The 13,120-nt window shown below is 35.9% G+C and overlaps 1 protein-coding gene across 1 annotated transcript in view; it reads left to right on the top strand.

Annotated features, from left to right (window-relative positions):
* The window catches only part of Malrd1 (MAM and LDL receptor class A domain containing 1), a 637,041-nt gene that overhangs the window by 132,633 nt on the left and 491,288 nt on the right, over window positions 1–13,120 (top strand). The window contains exons 13-14 of the mRNA XM_040755448.1: window positions 1,750–1,923; window positions 11,302–11,422. Coding sequence (XP_040611382.1) covers window positions 1,750–1,923; window positions 11,302–11,422 — 295 coding nt within the window. The remainder of the gene's footprint in view (window positions 1–1,749; window positions 1,924–11,301; window positions 11,423–13,120) is intronic.

The following is a 13,120-nucleotide window of genomic DNA, read 5'->3' as shown; positions in this document are numbered from 1 at the left end:
CCTTTATTCTCTTCAGTACATAGTTAAGCCTCCAGCTCCTTAGATGCTGTCATCACTAACTAAAGAGTAAAATAATTAAAATTTTCTAACCTCCTAAAGAATATTTTTGTGCCTTAAATTATTGATGAGCAATATCCCATCAGCATTCTTTTCATCAATAATATCATAATAGAAAAATTAATGAACTTATTTGTTATAATTTTGCTGTATTGAAAAAACAAATATTCAGAGAAAGCATTTACTGGTTTTGGGTTTTAATAAAAATAGCATGCATAATTACTCCCAGTACTGTAACTTTGAATCATGATTTGTACAACCCAGACTTATGAGAAGCTGTAGGGTAGGGACCAATGAAACTTCTCTGGGAGAAGAGTTGGCGGATCCATGACTGTGCTGGCAAAGACATATTCTCAAACTTATTTTGAGGGCACATTTTTATTCAACTTATTGATACAATTTTGATAAATGTTAAAAATAACCGCTTACACTCATGCCCAAATATTTTTTCCACTGGGGAGAAATATAAAAGGTTCAATGAAAGTAATTAATATTTTGTGTAATTGCATATTTTAAGGACAGAAGAAACAGTCATCTTTATTATTGTAGTATGTTGGGGCATTATAATTTTACTTTTAAAAGAAATTATTATATGTACTTAGAGGGCATGTATGTGGATGTCTAAAGGACACAGAACAACTTACATGAGTTGGTCATGGATATTGAACATAAGTTTTGACAGCAGCAAGAGTCTTTATCCTCAAAGTCATCATTCTGGCCTGTTGTTTTCTCTTTTCTTTTATTGAAACTATTTTTTCTCATATAATGTATCTTGATTATGGCTTACCCTCTACTCTTCACAGTTCCTCCACATTCCCCTCACCTCCTATCCAGATCCACCCCACTTTTTCTTTCTCATTAAAAAAACAAACATGCTTCTATGGGATAAAAATAGAAAATATAATATAATATGATTAAACAAAACTAACACATTGGAATAGGACAAAACAAACCAACAATAGGGAAAAGGCACAAAAAATTAAACAGATATGTGCCCAGAGACCTATTCATCCATACACTCTAGAATTCCATAAAAACATTAAACTGGGGAGCTATAATATACACCCAAAGCACCTGAAGGGTAAAAATAGAGAGAAATCCACAAATAAAATATAGCAAAGTAAAAATAAATATAAGACTAAACAAAAAAGAAGCCCTGAGACAACATTATAAGATGAGGAACCTCCAAAGAGGTTCAGTTTGTTTTCTATTGGCAATCTACTGCTGGAAATGTAGCCTACCCTTAAGAGTAGTTCATTTCCGTAGTAAGACTCCCTTGGAGAAAATTAACTTTCTTCTACAGGTGGTTATCAGTCAGAGATAGCTTCTGGGTTAGGGCTGCGGCATATGCCCACTTCTGTTAACTCTAAGACCCCATCTGGTGCAGACCTATGCAAGCCCTGAGCAGGCTGCTTCAGTCTCAGTGAGTTTATATGTACTTTGATTGTGCTGATTTAAAAGCCATGTTTTCTTGGTTTTCTCCATCTCCTGTGGTTCTTACATTTTTTCCTTCAGGGTTTCCTGAGCCCTGAAGGGAGGTATTTGACAGAGACATCCCATTTAAGACTGAATGTCAGGGCAATCTAGTTACAACATCTGCCATCCTATTGATGGTCTGCTATTTTAAATTATTGGCAAACTACTCCAGATACTTAAAGGAATAAACATGTAATTCCAAACTTTTCTCTACAGCTTCTGTTTTGGTATCATTTATCTGAGCACTCCCGTCTCTCTGTTTTCACAAGAACATCATTAAATGGCAGTTTGCTAAAGCAGAGTGAAGTGACTGGGATCCCTGAAACTCAGTGGAGCCAAGCAAAGGTTGATCTCCTTGCAAATGCTGGAGAATCTACTTTTCCTTTCCAGGTAAGCAATTAATGCAACTCATCAGAAGGTATATGTCTCATACTGATCGTTTTGGACAACAAAATAACATATCCAATGAATATTTACAGTGTTACTAAAGTATTACTGTTCAGGGACAAGTAGGCAGCCACTTTGACCTAATTGCTCAGTATTATGTATGCATGGGTAGCAGCTGTAAGTAAATAAAACTTACATCTGATGGCTGAGCAAAAGTGAAAATTGGAAAGAATTTTAGGGCTGGAAGGTGAGGAAGAGTGTCATGAAACAGTGCCACTTAAATATGACACAGCAATTGCCACCATGGACACAAAACAGCTATGGGTACCTGCATGAGGCTGGGACCACCAGCATCCATCATGGATAGAAGGGGAGCCTATAATGGCCCAGCTTTTCTTGGAGAAGCTAATAAATCAGGTTGCTAGAGAGGAATAGATTTCATTTTCTCTAAATGTGGTACTAAGGTGGTAAGATGGGTTTTATAGGGAAAGGAAGAAGGATAACAGAAGGTAAGGAGGATGAATATAATCACAGTTCATTGGATATATTATGAAATAGTCAAAAATGAAGCAAGAGAATCTTTTCCTAAGTGAGTATGGCGCATTTGGGGTAGACAAAAGCGATTTCATCTTACTACTCTTGTCCAATAGCACAAGGACATTTGTTAAACTTTGGTATAGTTGCCTTACTCAATAATAAACTACTGCCTATAGTTCACTCACTAAGTAGATACAGTAGTTCCCACCTTCCTGGACTGTGACTTTCTTCTAGAGGATGCAATTATAGAAACTAGATCAAATTATGTGGTGTTGAAAATACATTACTCCAGAGTCAGGGCTCTGAGATTCCTTCCATTCATTGATCTCAGTGACTAAAAATATTGTCCTGTGTCTTTCTTTTTCCTAATCTGAGAGAATATAGTGATGATGAACACAGGACTTCTGGGGAGGCTGAGTACTAAAAAGACCATAGTGAAAATGGTGACTATGTACATGGGTTCTGGAACCTTGGTTTCACATCCAAATATGATTACAAAGAACTTGCTTAAGCCTTCTAAGCTTCTATGTCTCCTACTGGTATGGTACAGGAGACTGACTGTTGGGACTGGAGTAGATCAATAACACACATTCATCGAATGTTTGCTTCAGAATCAGTTGAGATAAATGCAGAAATCAAATAGAAAACAAGATATTTTGGAGCAGATGTTATCCGAACCTACAGTTGTAAGCTTAAAATAGAATATGTACTTGAACAAAATAGTACCCAGATAGTAACTAACTGCAGTAGAAACACTGGACTCTCACTATAGGAAAAGCCTTTTGTCCTTGGCAATAAATAATACCAGTGTGCTTGTATCTTAGTTTCATTCCCTGTTACTGTGATAAAATACTCTGACAAAAGCAACTAAAAGAAGAAATAAATTACTTTGATTCACTGCTCCAGATTATGCTCAAATGGCAGGGAAATCACAATAGCTACAGCCTGAAAGAGCTGGTCACATGGCTTCTGCAATCAAAAAGTAGAGAGAGATAAATGCAATACTGGTTAGATTGTTTCCTCCATTTTTTATTTTTATTATTTATTTTTAAATTTAAATTTAAATTAGAAACAAAGTTGCTTCACAAGACAGTTCCGGGTCCCTCTCCGTTTTCCTCCCCTCCTCCTGTGCCCTCCCCCCTCCCCCCATTATCCCGTCATTGCCCCAGGGATGGTGAGGCCCTCCATGGGGGTGTCCATAATCTGTCATTTCATCCAGGGCAGGGCCTAGACCCTCCCACAAGAGTTCAGGGTGAGAGTGCATCTCACATTGTTGAATGGGAGTCAAAGTCCATTTGTATACCTGGGATATCTACTGATCTACTGCCCAAGGCTCAATAGGTTACCTAGGCCTCCTCACTGACACCCACATTCAGGGGGTCTTGATCAGTCCCATGCTGGATTCCCAGTCATCAGCCTGGGATTCAAGAGCTAACCCTTGTCAGGTCAGCTCTTCAGAATCCCTGCTCAGGTAATGGTTTTGTCCACTTGGAAGATAGGTGTTCCAAGATAATCGCCCACAGGCATACCCAGGGACCATTCTCCCAAGTTATTCTAGATCCTGTCAACTTGAAGGTCAACACTGGCCATATGTCTCCTAGAAACCAACAACCTCCTCTGCAAAAGGAAGCTGGAATGGAAAGGGAGAATAAGTTGAGCCTCCTCAGTGCCCTCTTCTGCCATCCCTCATTAGTTAACTGTTATTTCCTTCATCAGAAAGAATAGCATCAGGCAACAGCATTTTGTTTACTGCAGGTCACTTCCTTCCAGTAGAAATAGGAATATTGAATAGACACTAACTTTATAACTATTAATTTTATACAAGCATTATAAGGATTAGGTATTTATAGATAAATGTAAAATACAGATGATCCAGCATGAGGTCACTTATACATAGAGGAGCTATTATTGTTGCTGTGGTGGTTACTATTTCCGTATTACTTAAAAATAATGGATATGTAGTAAGTATCAGGATTCCTTCATATTTTGAAAACAGGAGTTCTCTTAATCAAAACTTTGGATTCAATAATTAGATAATTCCCTAGTTAGAGATATTTCCTGATTCGATGCTAAAATTAATAGATAAAACAGTGCTGATGGCTTCTGTTGGGAGAAGCATTTGACACAAAGACCATCCATGAATTCATCTCAATGTTAGTCTCCACTGTCAGTGACAGGACTAGAAAGTGAGGTCAATTTATTCTTTGTCTCTAGTGTCTGTATTCTATGTTACATTGCTTCAACATATTCATTTTTATGTAGACAGAAGCTCATCAAAACAATCTATCAGAGTTTGTTGTTGACTAACATTGAGAAGAAAGAGAATAACTGTTGAAAGGTATAACATGAAAATAGAAACTCAGAGACTGATATTGGGATTCAAACTTCAAGCTGAAGATCAGAGAAGCAAAACATTCAAGGCACTAGCTCTTAGCTCTACCTCAGACTGAAAGGGCTGATCCTGTTTCCACAAGATCTTCTCTAAGCCTCAGACTGCTGCCTCTCCTCAACATGGCTGGAGACTAAATCTCAGAGACACTGGGCTCCTGTCTTTTTTCCCCTCAATATATGTTTTTATTTAAATTAGAAACATGAAGGCTTCACATGTCAATCCCAGCTCCCTCTCCCACTCCTCCTCCCTTGTCCTTCCACCCAGCCCTCTAGCCCCCTACCCAATCCCCACATCATTCCCCAGGGAGGGTGAGGCCCTCCTTGGGGGGATCTCCAGTGTCTGTCATTTCATCTAGGGCAAGACCTAGGCAGGACCCATATGTCCAGGCTGAGAGAGCATCCCTCTATTTGGAATGGGCTCCCAAAGTTCATTCATACACATGGTAAACACCTGTCTTTTATATACCCCTCTACATCTGGGATTAAAAGCATGAATTCTAATTCTCTTTTAGACTGTAGCCCTGGGTGGCCTTGGACTCACAGAGATCCATCTGCCTCTGTCTCCTGAGTCCTGTGCCAACAATGCCCAGCTTCTATGGCCAACTAGTGTGACTGGCTTTGTAGTCTGATACTTCAGGAAATCTTTATTAAATCATAAATAATATATCATCACAGATAGATCTAGCTACCTGAGAAATATTATGAGCTGAAATGCCTGCCTCTCCTTTCTGTGACTGGAAGTTCTCCCCCACTGTTACTCATGAATTTCAACAAAAGAATAGACTTTAATCTCTCCAATATTACTTGTTTGGGGTTTGAATTTTGGATCTGATTTGCTCTGCAAATTGATGCTATCCTTCACTATCCAAAATCTTACTAACTAGGTTGTAGATTGGTTGATGGCTTTGTGTTCTTTTGTGATGTGGTGACTTCAGATGGTGATAGTTTCTAACATGAATCTGTGCTAGTGATCCCACATTGTCTGTCCCATGCCTGTGACTTAGCACCATGTTTTAGCTTTTCTTTCCAACAATCCTTGACATTGGGCTTTTGCTGAGCCTTATACATGTTTAATTCACCCAAGAACAGGTGGTTATGGGTATTCTCCTTTGTACTTTCATCTGTCTTTCTTTAATCCTTTTATATGCTCACTGTAGCATACATTTGTTTAGAAAATACAGATAGCTGAAAAAGAATCAAAGGGAGGAATCTTTTAATCTTTACCACCAAATTTCATCATTATAAGTATATAATCTCAAATCAGAAATTTCTGAAATTGAATTTGGAAAGCAGTATCCTTAAGGAAATTAAGAGTTAAAAATCTTATCTCACTTAAATCAATGTGAAGTCTTTGGACAGTTTATTTAACTCTGAATCTGTTTTTACTCTGTCTTATGCATTTCCTCTAGTGCAACTAGTAATAAATGGTACTTAGATTATACTAACAGTCTAAACCCCAAATTGTTCTGAACCCATCAGGCCCCCATAGACTTTGAATGAGAATTGGGGACTTACAATAACGTTAGTACGTACGTATGTCAGTACAGATTTTGTACATTTGTATATATGCATATAGTATATAAAATATGCATACTCTATATGATATAAACAATTTATTTATTACAACAATAGGACATAGATTTATACAGTGTTTATAGCTAGGAACAAATAGAGAATTAAATATACATTCAGTCATGCCTTGAAAAAAGTGCCAGCAGTTTGTTTGCTCATATATAAACATTAATTATTCAGAATGATGCAGCTTTGATCTTGTTTGTACCTTTTGTCACCTATATCAGAAAATGTTGATATTATATTGTTTTTAATCTGATTTTTCTAACTATATATTTTAAATCCTAAAATTATGTATGAAGATTCTAGACAGATATAAGCTCATGTATCAATAACAAATAAAGATGACAGCGTACCCATAGACATTCTATCTAGCGCTCAAATCTGAGGATATTTACAATGAGTATTTTAGCAGCACTCCAAGGTTTGGACACTTATGTTTAGTGGGCTGCATCATTTAAAGATGGCCTTGGTCTCAGTTTGATCATTGGCTCCATATGGTTAAGCTCTGAACCTATTTATTTAGGGTAATCCAATCCATTCTAAACACAGGAAAGAAGAAAGGCTCTGGATTAAGAGGCCTATGTATTTCATTTGAAGCATGAAATTTGGATGCAGAGTGCTGCTTTGATGTGAATTGGAGACCATAACGGAGCAAATTGCTTTGAGTTTCCTAGGAAATAATCACCCTTAGTTGCTAGGTCTTTCATTCACCTGCTGGGAAAGGATTAGACTTTCTGTTGATTCTGTAAGAAAATTAATTTAACAGCCTTTCAGGAATCTCTCCATCACCTAGGTAGAAGAATTGGAAGAATTTTAGTCAAATAGTTAATTATATTCTTTCCAATCTGTTTGAACTTTGTCTGTTCCTGTTCAGATGCTATACTGAACTTTTCACAAAAAATGTATTTTTGCAGTTTGTAATTTCATTTTTTGTAACTTTTCTAAATTATGATATCTATGAGTTTTTTTAAATCTAAGTACTGTGCCTTTATTTTCATGTTACTCTAATGTGTAAGTTCCTATTTAAACATAGTTTTATCATATTTTAGGTTTTATCTGAAAATTACTTTTATATTTCCCACAGTGATTGAGTTGATTCTCATTCTTTATCAGTTATTGTTATGAATTAATAACAATTTCATAGATTTATCTGAAGAGTCAGTGAAGGACAAGATGTATAGCACAGAATAAACATTACCTACATAAAGTTGCTGTGCTCTCAGTCTTCTCTGTTTAGGACCTTAGGAAACTGAGTTGATCAGTAGTTTGGGTGTAAATCATAAGCTAAGGAACAGAAATCTCTTTATTCCACTAAGTGATGTGATAAGGTATAATTACAACTAATGATACCTTAAACTAGACATTCTACCTACTGGCCCTGTGGCATTTAGCCAGTTACTTTTCTAAACTTTTTCTTTCAGTTGAAAAATGAGTACAAAGGCTGTGCCATGTTCACAGAGAAGAAATGGTTATTCCTCTTATTACTGATACAGCCATTATTTTTCAAGTAGTTTCTTTCTACTTCTAATAGATTCTATGTTGTTCACTATAACAAGGTAGGGGAAGATGTTCTGTTTTGTATTTTTCTGGGAAAGTTTCTAGTTTTGTTGATACATAAACTAGTCACTTGAATGTTAACATTTATGAGTTAAAATTTCTGAAAGCAAGATATTTTGTGGTTTTCAGAATAACTATAATTGGATAAAACAATACCAACAAGGTCTTAAAATAATTTTCAAGAGGAAATGAATCTATCTTTAATTAGAGAATTGTGTTTTCAGATTACTTGAGGATCTTATAAAATGAATATTTTGGCTTCATTTTTCCATTGTTTAAACATTTCTTCTAAACTAACTGTTCCACATTTGTTAATCGTTGAGCCAGCAGTTCCGAAAGGCAATAACTTTTAGTCATAACACAGAAGACCTTTTTGATATAAACAGTGATTAAAGAAGATATTGGGTTGGTGAGATGGCACAGCTCAGTGGAAAAGGCACACCCAGCCAAGTCTGAGGACTTCAGTACCATTCCCACAGATTGGAAAACGAAAATGTCTCATACACATTATTCTTTCACTTCCACCAATGTGTCATGACAAACATGCAAACACACACACACACACACACACACACACACACACACACACCATTTTTATAGAGATAGAAATAGACACGAGCTGATAATGATTTATAGTTATGCATTGTAACATTAAAGAACCATTTTTGAAGTGGGTGATTTTTAATTAATAGTATCATTGTACTCTTTCCATTGTGGTCTTGAATTAATTGCATAGAAGTAAACCAGTGGGATTGGAAATAACTGAATATCAGTTTTCTTTGACTTTTCAGGTGTGTTTAATAGTGTATTTTAATGATATTAGTGAATCACCTGGTGTTTCTGTTTAGTCAAAAAGAAATATCCAGATCTTCAGGATCTGTGTCATTGTTCTACTTCACCTCTAGACAGGACCCACCTGTTACATATATAGAGTAAAAACACATTTCTCTTCAAGAACAGAGTGGTACCTCCTACATTCTGTCTTTTCTCTTTAATAATTGTCTCTTTTCTGGATCTGAGTTATTACACATTTTATTTTAATCGATATTACCAGTACATACTATCAATCAATATACATGCATATTATACGTGATATGTAACAATAAAATATAAAACGGTAATTTTGAAGTTGCCTCAAATAAATTGTAGTCAATAATTTTAACATTTTCTAAATTATAGTGCTTGTATGCATTATGCCAAAACTCTTTTCTAAAACCCGTGACATTATTTTCTGCCTCTTGTGTGAAAATCAAAAATTTTTAAAGATTTATGCATTTATTATGTATACAATGTTTAGCCTGAATGTATCCCTGCGGGCCAGGAGAGGGAACCAGACTTCATTAAGATGGTTGTGAGCCACCATGTCGTTGCTGGGAATTGAACTCAGGACCTCTGGAAGAACAGGCTCTTAACCCCTGAGCCATCTCTCCAGCCCAAAAATCAAGTTTCTTATTCAAGACGTCAAAGATGCCAACTGTAATCAGAATTTTACAAAGCATTCAAGTTTTATATATCACGTGGTAAAATATTGAGAACTGCAAATAAAACATGTATTTCCTCAATGCTATAATCTACCACCAGAGTCTGTATTCAAACATACTACATTATTTCAATTTCTGCTCCATTCTATTTGTTGATTACTTATTTTATGTATTTGTTTATTAAATATACCTAGAAATTTAAACTGTTAAATAGCTCCAGCCTATTGATCTTTTTGTAACTTTTTAAAATTAGAAATACATGCTGAAACTCTTCCCATATGAGCTCAAAGAGACAGAAAACATGTTAAAAGGTAGATTATTTCATAGGGGATATGTATCCACTATCAAAAGCAATATTAAGTGTGTAAATTTTAGGTATAAATGGAGAGAAATGGGCTTAACTCATTTGCTAATTCTTTTTAGAGAATGGCCACCATAGGACCAAGTGTTTGGATACTTGGTCCCTAATTGATAAAACTGCTTGGGAAGGATTAGGAGGTGTGGTCTTGTTGGAAGACATGTGCCACTAGGAGTGGTCTTTGATGTTTAAAAAGCCCACATAACTTGCTTTTTCCAGTTAGTTGTCTCTCTGTCTCATGTTTGTAGATCAAAAAATAAGCTCTCAAAAACTGCTCCAGCCCCAGGCCTGCCTGCCTGTGATCATGCTCAGTGATGGTAATGGCTTAGGTTCAATGAGAATGAACTGATGGGCAGAAATATGATTGAACAAAAATATGATCTAAAGGTAATATATTAAAATGAGCTTCTCTGAGCCTCTTCATTCAGATTCCTCTGGCTCTTCCATGTAGAAGTCTTTCCTTTGGTTATGGGACAGGTCACCTGTTACATTGCGATAGTGTGACCTACTTTTAGGAGAGGTAGCTTAGAGATTTCTATACAGATAGCCACCATGTAAAAAGGCAACACAAAAACACAGTCAGAACAATGTCTCAAATGCCAGATGTGGAGAAGCATGTTCTGAGCCCCAGCGTAAGTAAACTGCTAGGTTCCTGGTATTAGAAGATAAGATGTATTATAGCTACCAAGTATGTCTAAATATTGTATAATTTAGTCTCAGGGCTCTAGAAATAATCTACCTCTGTCTTTCTCTCCTCCATTTCTTTATCTTGCTCCTTCCCTCTTCCTTTCATCTCTTCTTCAGCCTTCTTCTTTCTCTTCCCATTTTCCCACATTCTCTGTGTTTCTCCCTCAGTTTTTTCATCCATTATGTATCAGAATAAGCAGATAAAAATGCGAGTGATTAACAGGAAAGAAAACAAAAATATGTTAAGTCCCCATTCAGAGTTTCGTGATGAAAACAGATGCCTCCCATTGCTTTAGTAAATGAACAGAACTAATGGCTATGCATGGTTAATGATTACAATCTTTATCACATAAAAGTATGTTTCTAAATTTATATATAATACATACATATTTAAATATTCAGATGTGGAAATGAATCACTCCAGCCAAAACCTTACAATAAATTCATATCTCAACTAAATTGAGTTCTAAACCACACAGTTGATTACCCAAAAGATCTCATTTTAAATGTACATGACACTTAATGGCTCCAGTGGGAAGCATGCCCTTCACTCATGATGAATGCTGCAACTTTTTTCTAAAACAAGGTTACCTAATATATTAAGGTTATATAAGAGGCTGTCAACGCAGTTATGACTATATAACTTTATAATTTGAATGCTCAGGTCACAACAGTTTTCCAAAATTAGACTGAAAATAAAACAGGTGTAAATGAGTTTCTTTATTGAAATAAGATGATTTTGAGCATTTACTTCTATGTTACATTCTAAATAACTTTATCTTTCTTCAATAACAGTTAATTTTAGAAGCTACTGTTTTATCATCAAATGCTTCTGTTGCTGTAGATGACATCAGTGTATCCCAGGAATGTAAAATTTCCTATAAGTCACTTCGAAGTACCAGCTTACAAAACAAAGGTAAGACTTATTTTCTTGTGGTTATTATAAGCTAAACCATTCAAGAAATTTGTTTTTATTTATTAAAGTATATTATAGTCACTAGTATTTAATACAGGATGTGGATATATTGGATATATTTTTAATGTTAAGAAGTAATTTTATTTACAGGATTAATTGTGTTGTTTTAAAGCTATCTTTCTCTTCTTTATATTTCCACATCTTATTATCCTCCCTCAATCCTAGAACCCTTCTAAATTAGTGTCTCCTCTTCCATCATATCTTCTTTCTGTGTGTGTGTGACCTGCTGAGTATTGAGTTACCCGCTTGAGTGTGGTCGAAAGCTTTTCTACAGAGCAAGAACAACTTCTCTTTCGTTAGACCACTGAAGAAAGTGACACCCCTTCCACAACAAGCATAAACTACCAGCAGTCCCTCTGTGAATGGTGGGGTATCATAGGTCCCTCCCCCAACCATGATGACATGTTGAGGAGTCCAATCTTATGTAAGTCTTCTGCAGATACAAATGGCTGTGCTGATTTCCTGAGTGTAATGGCCGTCTTATGTACAGAAGACAATGTTTGTTAATACATTTCCCCATCTTGGCTCTTACATTCTTTGTGGTCTTTCTTCCATGATGTTCTCTGAACCTTGAAAGGGGGTGTTGCAGTTGTAGTCAGGGTAGATCACTTCAGCATTGCTCATACCAGCTGACTTGCCCAGTTACATGTTTCTTCATTAACTACAGACTGCTGTAGCATGAAGCTTTTCAGATAAAAGCTAGATCCAGAACTAATTGTAGGTATGAAATGGTGTTTAGAAGTATGTTTGACAATATAGTTGTTTAGCAAAATGATAGTATAGTAGGATCTTAGGAACTATGACATCCCAGTTAGGGTTATAGAACCAGGAAAAATTTCCTTTTCTATGTAATAGGCCTTAAATCCAATCAGAAATGTTATTTTAAAAGTGATTAAAATACAATGAACTTGAATATACATGTATCTTGTAAGAAAGTATAATGATTCTCCCAATAGCTATGAGTCATTAAACAAAAATCCCAGTGCCAGGTGTGGGCTATCTCTCTAAGAGTTGTTGACCAGGGAGGGTTCTAGGGGCCATTATTCTTGATAGTCCATGAGAACTTGATAATAAAACCTTATTGCTAATGACTCTGCAGCACACTTTGGTCATAGACCACAAAATAATCAAACTAGAACTGAGTTGAAAGGTTTTTACTCACTGGCTGAAATTCACAGTTCCAGAAAGTGCTGCGCAGGCTACTGGTGGAGAAAATCCCTGAGTTATATTACTCAGCTGTGAGCCTTGCATGACCAGAATTTGTGTATGTATCTTCCTAACTACTCTGGAAGCGGAGACAGGACAACGGCTGGAAATCATTGATTTCATGACCAGCCTGTGCTGACACAACACACACACACACACACACACACACACACACACATGTAGAGTACACAATTTTCTGTTGCTATCTGAACTAAAGAGATAATTTTGAAAGTGAATATTTTTACTTAAAATTTAAATTTGTAGGTTATATTTTCAAATTTTGATATATATATATATATACTTGTAAAAATAAAATCTGGGTAGTTAGTATATTTATCTCCTTAAATATTTAAATTTTGATTAACACTTAATAAATGCATATCTTTATGGGCGAGAGTATGATGTTTCAATACATTGATAAAACATATACTG

The sequence above is a fragment of the Mesocricetus auratus genome, unplaced genomic scaffold (genome assembly GCF_017639785.1).
Source record: "Mesocricetus auratus isolate SY011 unplaced genomic scaffold, BCM_Maur_2.0 Super-Scaffold_100013, whole genome shotgun sequence".
Taxonomy (NCBI): Eukaryota; Metazoa; Chordata; class Mammalia; order Rodentia; family Cricetidae; genus Mesocricetus; species Mesocricetus auratus.
The sequence above is the reverse complement of the archived record's forward strand: the minus strand, read 5'-3'. Positions and strand labels throughout refer to the sequence as shown.